The 14,911-nt window shown below is 32.5% G+C and overlaps 1 protein-coding gene across 1 annotated transcript in view; it reads left to right on the top strand.

Annotated features, from left to right (window-relative positions):
- Calx (sodium/calcium exchanger Calx) overlaps positions 1 to 14,911 on the top strand; it is a 54,674-nt gene that overhangs the window by 4,610 nt on the left and 35,153 nt on the right. Inside the window, 2 exon segments of the mRNA XM_070292720.1 lie at positions 133 to 259; positions 261 to 406. Coding sequence (XP_070148821.1) covers positions 133 to 259; positions 261 to 406 — 273 coding nt within the window.

The raw sequence follows: 14,911 nt of genomic DNA, 5'->3' as shown, positions 1-14,911 counted from the left end.
AAGCAGTGGTATCAACGCAGAGTACTAAATTTTCATTATTATATGCTATTACGCGGTGAAAATTTGTAAAAACAATTTCTATTAAAGTATAATATTTCTCATAAATTAATATCGTTACCTTTTTGATTTCAGACTCAGCAATGTAACACAGCCAGCGATGTTGGTCTCGCCGAGCCTGGCGACGGTGATGATCTTGGATGACGATCACAGCGGCATTTTCGGCTTCCCCGAGAGAGATGTGGAGCTGGTGGAAAGCGTGGGGCCAGTATCCTTTGCGGGTGGTACGCTATAGCGGAGCCCGGGGCCGCGTCATCATCCCTTATCGTACAAGCAGTGGTATCAACGCAGAGTACTAACAATACGTGCACACTGAGGGCAGCCTGACCTTCGAGGATAATCAGACAGAGTGAGTGACATAACGATAATCCCTGATGAATTATGAGATTAGTCGAGTGAAATCGATCGCGATAAGAAGAGAAAGAGAAAGTTAATTATTTGAAATTTTATCTTTCCGTCTTATGATTCTCTTTTCTATTTCGGCCTTGGAGTCATCGACCTATACAATGGCGGGCTTTAGCGACGAGCTCTTTGCTTTAATGACCAATGTCGGTGGGGAAAAACAAACTTCTATTAAAGGGAAGAGATGTTTGAAAAGTAACGCAGGATCGACAAAATTCTAATTGTCAAGAGAAAGGGAAGAAAGAATTGAGTACATTTATAAGTAATCTCTTTCTCCTCCTTCCTAAACATTTTATATAATTAATCAATACAATGTCTGTGAAAAAGAAAAAATGAAAGACATAAATTATAATAAAATATATTCTACATAATATAAATATATATATATATATATATATATATATATAGGATGATTCATATAACTAATGTGTTTATGTCAATTCTCTAGTTGACATTTCGATATTGATGAATTGATATAAATTGAATCGATACTTAAATTAAAATAGAAACAAAAGAAAATATACCGCGATACTGCAATTTCTGTTTAAGAAAATTATTTATAAGCTCAAGAATAGTGTTATTTCACAGTTAATCGTGTTACAAATAAAAATGAGGAGAAGGCGGTTGATGTGATTTTCATAATTTACAGCTTCTCGATACATACAAAAGCTACCCAGTAGCTCGTAAGATCGCGTTAAATGAGCGTGGTAAGGACGTAAAGAGAGGTCGATAAGAAATTCATTGCTAGAAGGGAGATATATAGGTGCATTAATATAGGCGTATATTGTATATGTAGCATCGATCAGATAGGGCGAAGAGAAAATATATAAGAGAAGCTGTCTATTCGCTATATATTAATTGATTTTAATTGATCGTGTATCTCACTAACAATGTAAATTTCATGGTTTTTATTTTAATCTCAAACATCCATCATATATACACCAAATATATATAAATATATATAAATATAGTCATTGATGATTAATTGAACTTCACTTCATTATAATTATTTACGCTTATATTTTAGCGGAGTTTTAATCATATAACTCGTCTAATTTATTCGGGAGATTTTTCGATTCAAGTAGTTTTAATTGTATTTATTTAAATATAATTATATATATATATATTGTTTACTTCTTTATATTAGTTGATAATCTCTTGTTCAAATTTTTTTGATCTTTTCCCCATTATTGACCCTAATTATTAATGATTAGATATTTATTATCGCGAATAAAAATTCGTAAATATATTTACGAGTGTATTTTCGAAATTATTTCCCTTACTCGTGAATACATATTAGCTAACAGCACGCGTTAAATCTGTCGATTAAAAAACAGGTTGTTCTTTACATCTTTACATCGATTTTAGATTAATATGCATTATGGAAGATTGCAGAGTCTAGCAACTCATATATTAAAAGGTATACTTCGTACATAGTCGGACAGTAGAGAAGAAACTTTCTACTTGAACTGTTGAAACAAAATTTTCTCGATTGTAAAGAAGATTAATGCGGCGTCTACAATAGAGATTTTAAGCCCTAAGTCTTAAGAAATTGACCAATCACAGTCAAGTATGAAAAGAATACTCGACTGTGATTGGTCAATTTCTTAAGGTTTACGAACTCTTAAAATTGTAGACGCCGCATAAGAGTTGCTATTTTCGTATATCAAGGACTATAAAACATAGCAAAATAGCAAGGATATAATAAAAAATATACAGATTAATAAAATAGTAAAAAAGATAGTAAAGTATAAAAAATGAGACCAGGTATTTTATATTAGTATTGATCTTCAATAAAAGTTAATCGAACTGTGTGCTTAAAGTTCAGAAAAAATTCAGACATGACAATCTCTTTAAATAAATCTTTTAAAAATCTATGCATAAAAAAAAAGGAAATATAATCTTTCTTTTATTATTGTTATCTCAAAATAGCGTTATCGGATATAGTGTTGCACGATGGTATCGGTTACCGAAGGAGCTTGTAGCGAGCGTGTTACAACCGCAATGGAAGCATTATGTAAGGATCGATCGTTATCGCGACACGATCGGTAATTAGAAACTCGCGCCGAATAATTAGATCGGTGGATGTTGTCCAATATTCACTCTCTCTCTAAAAAAAAAAAAAGAAGAAGAAGAAAAAATGTAAAATTAAAAAGAGCATGACTTGATGACATTAAAAAAAATCAAAATTAAAATAAAAAATCTATTCTTGTCATATCTTCTATTCTTTTATGCTAAAAAGAGGATCTGATTTATTTTATAAAAGTTTGATTAAATTCTTTTTATTGTATTAAATTAAATTCTATCACGTTATGTATTATATTAAAAATTATGTGTGTATATTAATCGACAGAGATTTACATATATTAATTGACATCTTGTTTAATTTATATATGATTGATAATTTAAATGAAATTTTTGGTCAATTCCACTTTGTGCGATACCACAAATAGCCACGCCTATCGAAATTTCCCATAATAACACTCGATCGAATACGGATGGCTCGTCTACTGCAATTAACTATGCGACAGGGGATATTGGGCGATGCAATATGCACAATGCATTCCTATCGCAACCTTATCAGCAATTAGCGACTGGTATGAGACAATTAGAGAGCTAGCCTTTCATCCGTTTACATTCAAAGAACTTTGTTTCGCAAAATGACATGAATTTATGATAATATTAAATCGTGATTGTATGCGTATGAAAAATATTTCATTAATATTATAAATACACTACGATTTATGTAGCATGAATTATATTTTATAGATGCAAAATGACAGATTCTATAATTATTTTAAAAGTAAACTCTGGGCCTATACATAAATAAAGTGGGCAAAAAATTTCGGTAAGTTCGATGAGTCACGATATTTCCACATTTGTTAGATTTTAGTAAAGGAATGTGTTATTTCCTAGACACTTTCTATTTACGAAATATTTATTACATATATTGTATATATATCTTTATATTTTAGTTTCTTATATAACATATTACTTTATTTTATTTATACATATTATTTTATTTATACAATAAAATATAACATGTATACATAAAAGTTTTTCAACTTTCTTTTTTCAAATATGAAGATACAATACATATAATATATATTACTACTTTATCTCAAATGGGAAAGTACCGCGAGACACACAACAGAACAGTTTTCGTTCTCTTGAGTAATCATAATTCATCGCTTTCGAGGGTTTCTGTCGCGGATCTTGATAAAAGAAAATATGGCGTGCCGAACGAAAGACGTAATGTTACCCAGTCACCTTGATAAGCATCGTCTGATTGTCGCCGTCCCTGGAATAAAAATGGAGGTTTTCTGAAGTAGATAAGAACTAAGAGGGCTGTCTCGCTCCTTGGAAATGAAGCAACCGTCATCGGATAATTTCTGGGGAAAGTTTTATTGAGATTGTCACGCAAAGTGCGATCTCGTGCGTTTCAATCTTAAAATTATTAAATCGCGCGTTAATTTATAACGTAATTTTTATTTTTCAACATAATTTGTATCGTCGTTTTTAGCAGATTAATTTAAAAAAGAAGAAAATTTTATAGATTGACATATATCTCCTTAATCAAAGATTTATTAAAACTTCTATGGAAATATATGTGTCACGAGCGGTAAAAGATCTTTCCACTTCTGTAAATACCATCTTTGTTCTTAATCTCAGCCCCAACAATTGTATGGTGACACTCGCTTCCGATACGTGCAACCCTCCAATTTCATGCTATTGTTCGCGACCCCTTATTGCTCGATTGAACAATATCGCGTCGGAAATGTTTTATGAGAATTTTTTAAAAGTATTTGAAAAATTAAATTCAACTTTCTTACGATTCAGAAAGTAAAGAGTACAATTTTGAAGAAATATATTTTTCAAGTAAACCGTGTATGTTTTTAAGGAGGTATCTCTAATAGCGCGAAAATAACTTTAAGAAAATATATCCCCCTCTTTCGTAGCATTACAATTAAAAAATATTATCAGGCGTTGTTCATCAATCAAAGTCGATCGTTATTGTTCTCACTTTGTTTACGATTTGAGACAAATAATTTTTCTTAGAACTGACGTTTTACATTGTACCAAATTCATTTTTAGACTCTTTTACTCTCTGGACTTCTTCTTTTCTCTACTGTATGATTTCAGAATAAATCTTCGTGAAACTTTCCATTCTCCGGCGCGATCTAGTTAAAGAATGTTCAGAGTTTGCGAAATGTTAAGTTACCTTTCGAAGTGACCCACAAACGAGATAAAAGTACTCTGTCATTGGCAAATGTCGTAGCGTACTTGTTCATTCTCAGTCTTCATGCGAGATAATTTTAATAGAGCTTGATTTTTATGTAAATTCGACTTTAAGAATCCTTAACTGAAACCTAACGAAATCTTGTCAATGTCACCGAGATATTCAGGATATTAAGAATTAAAAACTTTTAATTGATAACGCTAATTTATGCTAATAAAAATATAATCAAAGTTTTATTTCTATGCAAATCATGCCGCTACCATAGTACTTTATATCTTATTATAGTTTTACTTGTAGTAATTTTCGAAATTGGACTTAATTAATGTTTGGGAAAAAATACTGATTGTGCTTGAATTAAAACGATTGCAAGAGTAAAGTCATTTATAAAATCCAAAAATGGAATATTTATTCGATATAAAATATATAATTATTATTAATTATATTATGAAAATGTGACAGAGAGAGAAAGAGAGAGTTAATATAATGTATTCGTAAATTTTTAAATCACATCACGCAAATTTCAATCTCGAAGATGACGCAGATTGTCGACGAATATTGATCTAAAAATAGGATTACAATAAATTAACGATATATCAATTTGAACTTGACGAAGAAGAGAGCACGGTTTACGCGAGAGAAATTAAGCTTATCGATTTAGAAGGTTTAAGTAAAATTAAAATGCTAAATATAAAAAAGTGTTCGTCGAGGGTGGAACTTTTTCTAAAGGGCTGAACTCTCGAGGGTTTCTAATGAAGCGACGTTAGTTGATTATATTATACAGGGTGTCCAATTCTACTGCATAATTTTTTCCATAAATCAATGTTGTTTTTTTGCGCCTTTATAATTATATTTTTTTCATTTACTAGAATATTATAAAGCGCATACGCGCCATTTCTTCCTTTACGCCATATATATTATCTAATAAACCGTAAAATTATATATAAAAAAAAAAGAAAGTCTCTCCCGATGTACAAAAGTATAACTACCTTACGAATAAAATCACGTATAAGTTATTCACTATTATAACCTGACGAACATTTGAATTGTTAAAACACACAATCTCTACAGTGACAACCGTTTAACATATTCATGTAGACTCGAGAAGAGTATATGAGAATCGTGTTTGTTCTTCAAGAACAGTATATTAAACTTGCTTTAAATGAATAAGGTCGCACTGACTCTCTGTGAACTGTGTCAAAATACGCGACGATGACAAATGTTCACAAGGTATATAAGCACAATGACAAAATTAATCGAGCAAAAAGAGGGCAATGATATTCGATACATTCGAGTGTCGATTTGACGTGCCTTCCTTAAGAAAGGGAGGATTATACTTATGAAATAATTTTGATTTATTTAGCGCGGCTCAGAAACGCGAGATATCCTTCACGCGACGAAAAGTAGCTTAGTGTGTTTCGAGGGTTAATGGGAAAAACACCTGACCGGTGCTTTATACCCGTATGCGCTTAACTCGATACGTGCGCAGAATGAAAAGTGTCGTGTATCGAGGTTACTGGGGAACGCGATAATGGACATCGCGCGAGATGTGCGATCTTACTTTTACGACCCCATTAGACACATTTCTCCTACACGTCTTTACCCCTTGTTTCCCGTTCGCGAGGAAGTTATCGCTATAAAATTATCGTCGGCAACACGTGCGGTAAAATTTGCCGATCTTGTTGAAAGTTTCGCCCGAGCAATATAAACGGATCCCTTCATCACGAAGAAATAGGGCGATTTAAAAAGAGAGCTACTATTAAGGCCTCGAGTTACACGTCCTGGTTTCACAATAAAATGTGTGCATTGTTCGAAAGAACTTCGGACATGCGTGGAATATATGAGGATAGAGTGATCAAAGTTAGAACCGGCATTTTTTTGGATAATAAATGAATTGAAAAGTATACATAATATATATGCGTGCGTAATTCTAATTGTTTTACGTTATATTAAGATAATAATTTACTTCGCTTAATAATAGCTTCGCCCACGTGGAGCAGAAAGGCATCCATTATCGGGAGCCACGTGGTGGATTTTGACATCCCCGAGAAGCTCTCGAATGTGATTTTAACTTTTCCGTTCCATTAGCTACTATTTTGTTAAGTTCGCCGTCACTTGGGCTCGTTTTTCTTGATAAAAAAAATTATCCCAACAGCTAACCTACATCTTGTCCAATTTTAACAATGCCAAATTTCTTCGTTGCTTTTTGAGATGTACGGATTCATAAAAATAACTGAGAAATCTTTATCATATAGATTTTCAATTTCCCTTGGACGATTTGTATAATAGTATTGAAATAAATTTTTTCTGTTATTTATAATATGTATCGTTTCGTTCAATGTTTATTATTGGAATGTGCGTTAAGCACGCACTCCGGAATTTTATATATATAATTTTTTTTTTTTTTTTGCTCTGGATATGTTTATAAAGAACTTAATACCACTATGTTGCAATTACGGCGGAAAGGAAAAAAGGGGCTAGGAGAGATTAAGCTTATTACATCTCTCGGTACTTTTAAAGTAAACTTAAAGTTCCGAGAAAAGAGGGCGATTTCGTTGTGGAAGGACTGGAAATCAGCTTATTGTTCGTATACGAACAAGCTGAGTAGATTTGCTGATTTTAATATATAATAAAATCGCGAAAAGAAGAGAATTCCTTTATTTCTTTACATAACGAAAGAGATTATTTAATAATACATTGTTTATAATAATACATACGTTTTGTGCATCTCGAACTTTGTCCGAATAGTTAAATTGGAATTAATCCGGATTCTGCGCTAGAATCTCTCTGGAAGAATGTAATTGTAAACTCGTGAGGAAACAATACGAAGATGAGTCTCGTATTATTTCCTTCTCACCGAATCCGGGGATTATTTCAGAATCAACACTATATACATATTAAATGTTTCCTTTCAATTTTACATTCTACATTTAAACACGCATTAGAAAAAGATATATTTTTTTTTAATATTACAAAATATATTAGTGTGTATAAAATATATATTATGTATAAAATAAATATATGTATCTGTTGAATATATTTTTATAATAAATACTTTGTATATTATGTATTTTTAAATACGTTTATCTTACAATATCCACGTACATAAAATGTTATCTTTATTTATTTTTTTTTTAAATATGTAAAATGTATAACATTTCCATATAAAAGAGAGCGCGACGACTTTTTTTTTCTTAATTTCAATTGTGTTAAAGCAAGCAAGCTTGCGTCGGTGGTGCAATCTGACGTCGAAGGGTGCAAGGATGCAACGTAATGCATTCTAGGAGCTTCCCACCCCCTCGTTGGCCCATTTATGTACTCGTTGCATTTCGTGTACTCGTATCGCGTTACCGTATCTTCTACCTCCTCGTTCCATCAATGAAACGAGACAAATTATCCTCTCGCGAAAATATACACATCTGACGCACGTCACATCCTGCGTAGCGTGAAATTTGTTCGATATTCAAGGATTGGAGAAAAAAGAAATATCTCTTCTGTATTAAGATTATTCTTAGATAAATTTGCATAGCATTCAGATCTATGGCATGCGTGCGGGTAGGAAAGAGGTGGATATATTTATATTTAAAAACAATATTAAAAAGCTTTTGCTTTTTAAATATTTAATAAAAATAAAATTTCAATCATTTATGCTTCGTGCATTTTGTAATGGAACGTAAAGATCGGATTCAATATTAAATAAATGCATTTTATATGTATAAATCTGAATATATATATTTTTAATCCAAATCTTATGATGAAAAAAAAGAGATATTATACTTCTTCCTACGCGATCGTGTAATAGGATTCTCCCGCATCTTTCCCGCATATTTCACCATCGCACGTCACATCAAAAGGGTTACAGGCCGAATTACGGGCTGTAGAGAGTGAAACAAGACGAGACGAGAATGAATGAAGGGAGAGACGGGATGGGAAGGAATATTTGTCAAGCCATTATGTGCAGAACATGGATAAATACAAACGTGTATGCGCCCGTTTCGAAGGATCGCTTTGATTGCCAAGGCAATACGCAACATTCGAGCAAACATAGCGCTGCTATATCAAATGTCCTGAAATAATCCGTGATGTTCAAAGTATACGACCGATATGATTTTTTCTACTTCGTCCCCCGTGCAAATTCGACCTACATTTCCGAGAAACGCGCCTAGAAATTTTATCGTCCGAGCAATTTGTGAGAAAAGCAAAAGTTGCTTTCTTAAATTTTAATCGATTTCAAGATGTCAATTATATCACTTCAAGAATTTACATTCAACGAATTTCGAGATATCATACGTAAAATATAAGTTTAATTAGGATGAGAATAAGTTTCTAGATTTTGGGATCCAAAAATCTAACAATCCATAAAAATACATTGTTTATTAAAAATTGATATCTCGCTTTTATCGCTGTCAAAAATCCGTAATAGAAAATATAAAAACGATATTACAAAAAAAAAAAAAGTATAAAATATATAAAGATTTGTAACACAAGTTGTAAAATTGAAATTAGTAACAAAAATTTACTTTTATTTAGACTTTATAAATTCGTATCGTCGTTCGTATTCGCGAAAATTTACGGTAAAGATAAATCGATAAATCTGTTTTCACGATCATCGATTTAGCGTGATCTAAATCTAAACTATGTTCCTCAGATATAGTTTCTCCGCGATTTCTCCGTAAATCACGGGATGTGTTTATTTATCTCTGCGGTTTATATACGCTGTACGTTTTATGTAACACACACACACACACACACGCGCGCGCGCGCGCGTTTAAACGTACGTGCAACATACGCGAGACGATTTATATCGCGATTTTACACGCGGCCTATACTTTGCGGGCATATCGATGGACATGATGTAACGGGGACATTATGCGGTGTGTGTGTGTGTGTGGTACCGCGAGAGACGGCTTTAATGCAGTTAAATGCAGTTTGCGCGAGAAAGGCACTTGACTTGTGCGATACATTTACGATAAAATCGCGCAATTATTTTCGCGATCGTTGAAAAACTTCGACGAAATTAATTTTGAACATATCTGTGCAAATCTTTATAATATTCGATGAAAAACAAAGTAGAAAATAATATTATTTCATAAACAAATGTTATATTCTCTAATGTAATATTATTTGATAAGATAGAATTTTCACAATTCTCACTTTTTCATATATATTTATTTTTATCTTTATATATATATATATTTATAATATAAAGATTTCTATTATATTGTAATTATGTAATAAATTTATCATCGCATCACTTTTGCTCAGGAAAAATTTGTGTCTTAAATTTTTTACTTCAAGAATCCATTCTTAAAACTGATCTGATGCTTATGTCACGACACATCCTATGGATATATATATATATATTAAATATGTATTTTGCATACTTTGTGTTTCCGCTGCACTTTCCTTCTTTCCGTGAGAAGGAAATTTTCTACGGCGTGAAATCGTCACACGGAAATACTCCAAGTCAGCGACACGCAATTTCCTGCGAATCTTCCGGCTGTTGAGAATTTTCGAGAGGGAAATATAACCGAATATCGACATCGGACGATTCGATATCAGCGAGATTCGATGAGAAATGAGACGAATACCAGATTAGACACAAACTGTCCTACATTTTTTACGATTTCGTATATTCTAAAATTTCGAATAAGATTGGATAGACAAGCTACAATATATATATATATATATATTTTTTTTTCCAACAAAGATCAAAATAATATTCTGTATTTCGTATAAAAAAATATGCGTTTATACGTGTCGTGTGAACGCCAGGTGAAGTATATTTCTTGCGATTACTATTTTTCTACGGATTAAGAATAGTTTTTTATTTTCCGACACGCATTTAAATCATATGCTACTTATTTGCTGTTGTTTGCCGATTAGGTATTGGGCGATGAAGACGTTATTATAAATAAACGCGTTTCCCTCCCTTCGAGAAGAAAGGGAGAGCGGGAGACAGAGAAAGAGAAAAGAGATCGCTGTTTATCAGGCAGTAACGTAAGACTTCATTGTAGCGGGTAGAGGTCGATCGATTTAACGTGCGTACGAACTTAAATGGATATTCTATCGCTATTTATAGTTAGACCTTCCCGCCGGCGCTCATCCATGTCTCGATTATGTGAAAAGTGCTTATCTGTCCTCGATAAAGCACCGCGCTATCACCACCTGGACGCCGTTTTTAAGACCCGAACTTTGGGACTTGTTCAAGATAATTTAAGATCAAATGGAAAGAATAATTTCGCGCCATAATAAAAAAAATATATATATATATATATCATACATTTAATACGTTTGTAAAATACGAAAGCATCCCTAAAAAAAAGCAAGCAATAGGAAAAGTAGTGACAAAGGGAATAAACTTAATCCGAGAGAGATCTGTCCCGATGCGCGCGTTGATTAATTTAATTAACGATACAAAGTGGCTGTGTTCGGTTATTTAATCCGGCGATGTTACTTAAATCCATGCAAATTAGTCTTTAATGAGCTCTCGTTCGTTTCGTGATAAAAGCGCTAGACGTAAACGAAATTTGACGAAAATACTAAATGTGCAGACGTAATTCTAAATTATTGATCAATGACAAATTATAATAAAATAAAAAAAAGAAAAAAAAATACAGCGCTAATAATAATATCGCCATTCGTTATTGGAATAGATACGTAAGAAATAAAAGAAAACATCGTATTTTTATGAGCAAGGGATGTTAATAAAACGTCGATGAATAAACGGTGCCTTCCGTTGACGCATATATCATGTTCTATTTTTTTTTAATAATATTTAATTGCATTTTTTTTTTTTTTTTTTTTTTTTTTTTTTTTTTTTGCACCACTGCATGCTAACAGGCCTTCCAGCGTATCAGCTTCGAAATCGTTCTGGTTGTTATGATACTACTTTAGGGCGATCGACCCTACGGCGTCGGCGTCGTCGGAGAAAGACGTCGCCTTCCATTCTCGAGTAACGTCAGAGATATTACGAACATCGGGTCTTTAATCGATATTAAAAATCCCCGGGAAAAAAAAAATACATATATATACAATTAATATAGATAATATTTGTATGTATTACGTTTTATACTATAATACTTTCTTAATATATTAATTTTTTTTTAAATATATAAATTAATATCAAAATAATATAAATTAAGAACAAATTTAAATTACATATTATTAAATATTAAATTTTCTTATCATATATGAAAAATAAATGTTATTAAAAAATTAAAAACGATCTCTCTCTCTTTCTCGTCCGATAGATGTTTGTGTTTTGGACGCTGCGATTTGTACTAAATCCGTTGCTTTATTTTAATCTCTCTTCTGAGAGTGAGGACCCTTTCTGTCACTCTTCCGCTCGCGTGAGCGTTTCAATTCGCGTCTCACGCAAGAACGATTCAAGTGGAGCATGGCTTTATTCCGTATATGGTGGACGGTGGCTCCGAAATGTATGTTCTTTCACTAGGATGCACTCGTGCGGGAGATGTTTTTAGGATGACAAATGAGTTATCTGGGATAGAAGTAAAGAAATTGAATTTTATCCCGCTATTCTCCACATATACGAGATGTTCGACAATTAAAGGGCTAGATGCTTCCGATTGTATTTATTACGTTATATATTTTTCTGGTTACATATGATATTATTGTATATTAATATATTTATTATAATATACTAATATATATAATTAAAATATGTAAATAATAAGTCGATATTATACATTTATTAATACGTTTGTAATCGATTTATTATTTATTTTAATGTTATGCAATTATGTATGCATTTGTTAAGATAATGTATAATTATTAATAATATTATCATATAATATTTTGATATTTTTAAATCCTTCTGCATATACAAGATATTTCAACAAACGATAAAAACTTTTTATTAGATTTATATTGTGTGCATTTCAAAATGATTTTATTAATCATTTTTGTCTTATTCATATTATCTGTCTCTCTCAAAATATTTTATATTTTTACTTATATTAGTAATATAATATTAATTATATCATCAAAGTACGCACAATATATTAATTCTACATGTTTAATATCGTATATATATATATATATATATATTATTATTATTATTATTCATTAATTGTATTATTTTTAATTAGTAATTATATAGCATTTCAGTATTTGATTTAATTTTAATTATTAATTATTTATTTATCTATAGATATCAGTAACATTATATTCAGATCTCTAAGTTCATTTCTCATTGTCAAAATAGTATTACAGATATTAATGACACTCGAACGACTTCCGGATAGCTCAAAATTCTCAATTGCTATTTCGGGTTTCGCCTATTACGCCCTGCATCGGGTGTAATTCTGAAATTCATTCGGCGAGTAATCAGATTCATCCCGGAAGCGTCACGTCGGGGCTCGCTAATGTACATATGAAGACGGATAAGAGAGCAAGCGAAGTAGAATAGAGTGGAAGAGAAATTAGTTGTCCCCGGGAAAATCCACTTTTCCGGGAATATTAAAACAAAGTAATAAATTTCCTTTTTTTTTTTTTGTTAGAGAAACGCGGAATGTAACAAATGTTATTAATATTTACACTAAATAGCAAATAAACTGGGATAATAGAGGTATGTGATAAAAATGGTAATTAAACAGAAATATAAGAATAAAAATCTACAAATAAAAATCATATATAGAGATCGGAATATTGAATATAGGAAAGTACAATACAATGTTGATTGCCCGAACGTTACACAATGTGTTCGATTATTTGAACAGCCTTTACAGATCTAGTCGAAATTTTTTTCAGAATTTTTCTGACGAATTCTTCGGCATCTTTAGAAGATACTTTAGAAACTTTGGAAATTAAAAAGTTTGTCGATGTAATTTGAGTATTTCCCCCCCCCCTTTTTTTAAGGCAAAAGTTCGTTAAACCGAATGAACTCATTTGAGCGAGACGCAACCGAGCCGCGCGCGTGACGTAATACAATTTACCTTAACACCCTAAGACCTTCGTCAGCACAAAGGGTCGGTTAATCGCGTTAGACGATATCTCCGTCCATTAAAACGCATTACGCGGCTTTCCGTCGTCATTTGTAGCCGGATAACTCGCAATTAAGTGCAAACTCGGCTCGTCGCTTCGGGATTCGCGGATTAATAAATTTGCGGCCGCCATTTTTCCCGGCAAGAGTAATCGACGTGCTTCATTTATGTCGGTTGTAACGAGGCGATTTTACATTCCCGAGACAGCCTCCCGGGATCGCGTCGTTGATATTCGACTACGAGAGAGATATTCGCAGAATTTGTTGCTAAATATTGAAAATTTTTAAACATCAAAATTTTTTAGTAAACCAAAAGATACGTAAACGTACGCGATTCTGATTTGCACCTCCAAGATTTTCGAAATTCCCATCGAAGAATAGCGGCATCGTAATTGCTCGCAAAGGGATACAGCTGCACGATATGAATGAACGCGAATTAAATCTTGCTTGAAACGCTGCTTCGCCGTCAAGATAACAAGCATTAACCGATTTAATTATAGCGCCGCTAAATGAAGTTCTTCGCCTTAACGAGCTTTCGTTTCGCTGCACTTACACGGTTTCGTATTACTGTACAACTGCATATTATGAAAGCTCGACACGTATTACGCAACTGATCTCTCGGCTCGAATTCTGTCATGTATGGAATTCTTGAAGGAATTTTTCTCATAAAAATTTTCGGGAAATCCAAGGAACTCGAGGTATCCTTTACGGTTCTTTTCGAGAACTAATTATGTTTTTTTTCTTGTTACTTTCCAATAAGAATGATCTCGAAACTCTTGAAAGACTTCTATTTTCTCGTCTCAAAAACAATCTTTTATTTCCTCGTGTATTTCTTTTCTTTATTTAAACAAAATAAAATTTTTTTATTGAATGGGTTTAAAATATAGAAGATAGAACACGCTAATAGGTACGAATACGCGGATGCCGTTGCGGAATAAATAAAACTCGAGGAATCTCGATGCAAAGTTTAAACGTCAACGTGACGATCTATCCCGAGCGCGTATTTCCTTTTCACATTTTATCACCGGTCACCCTATACGTAACACGTCACCTATCGATGTGTGGCCTACGATATATGTTTGACATTTTCAAGTTGTTTCGCACGTGTTGCCGCTGCAAGCTTCTTATACCTCGTAATAGATATTCCAGGTAGAAAGAAACAAATGGTTGTTTCTTCCGAGAACAGACGGCTCTAATAATACAAGTCCAAT

This window comes from Polyergus mexicanus, unplaced genomic scaffold (assembly GCF_030449975.1).
Source record: "Polyergus mexicanus isolate NDT 795.1 unplaced genomic scaffold, iyPolMexi1.0 SCAF_3, whole genome shotgun sequence".
Classification (NCBI taxonomy): Eukaryota; Metazoa; Arthropoda; class Insecta; order Hymenoptera; family Formicidae; genus Polyergus; species Polyergus mexicanus.
This window is presented reverse-complemented; position numbering and strand designations above follow the sequence as displayed.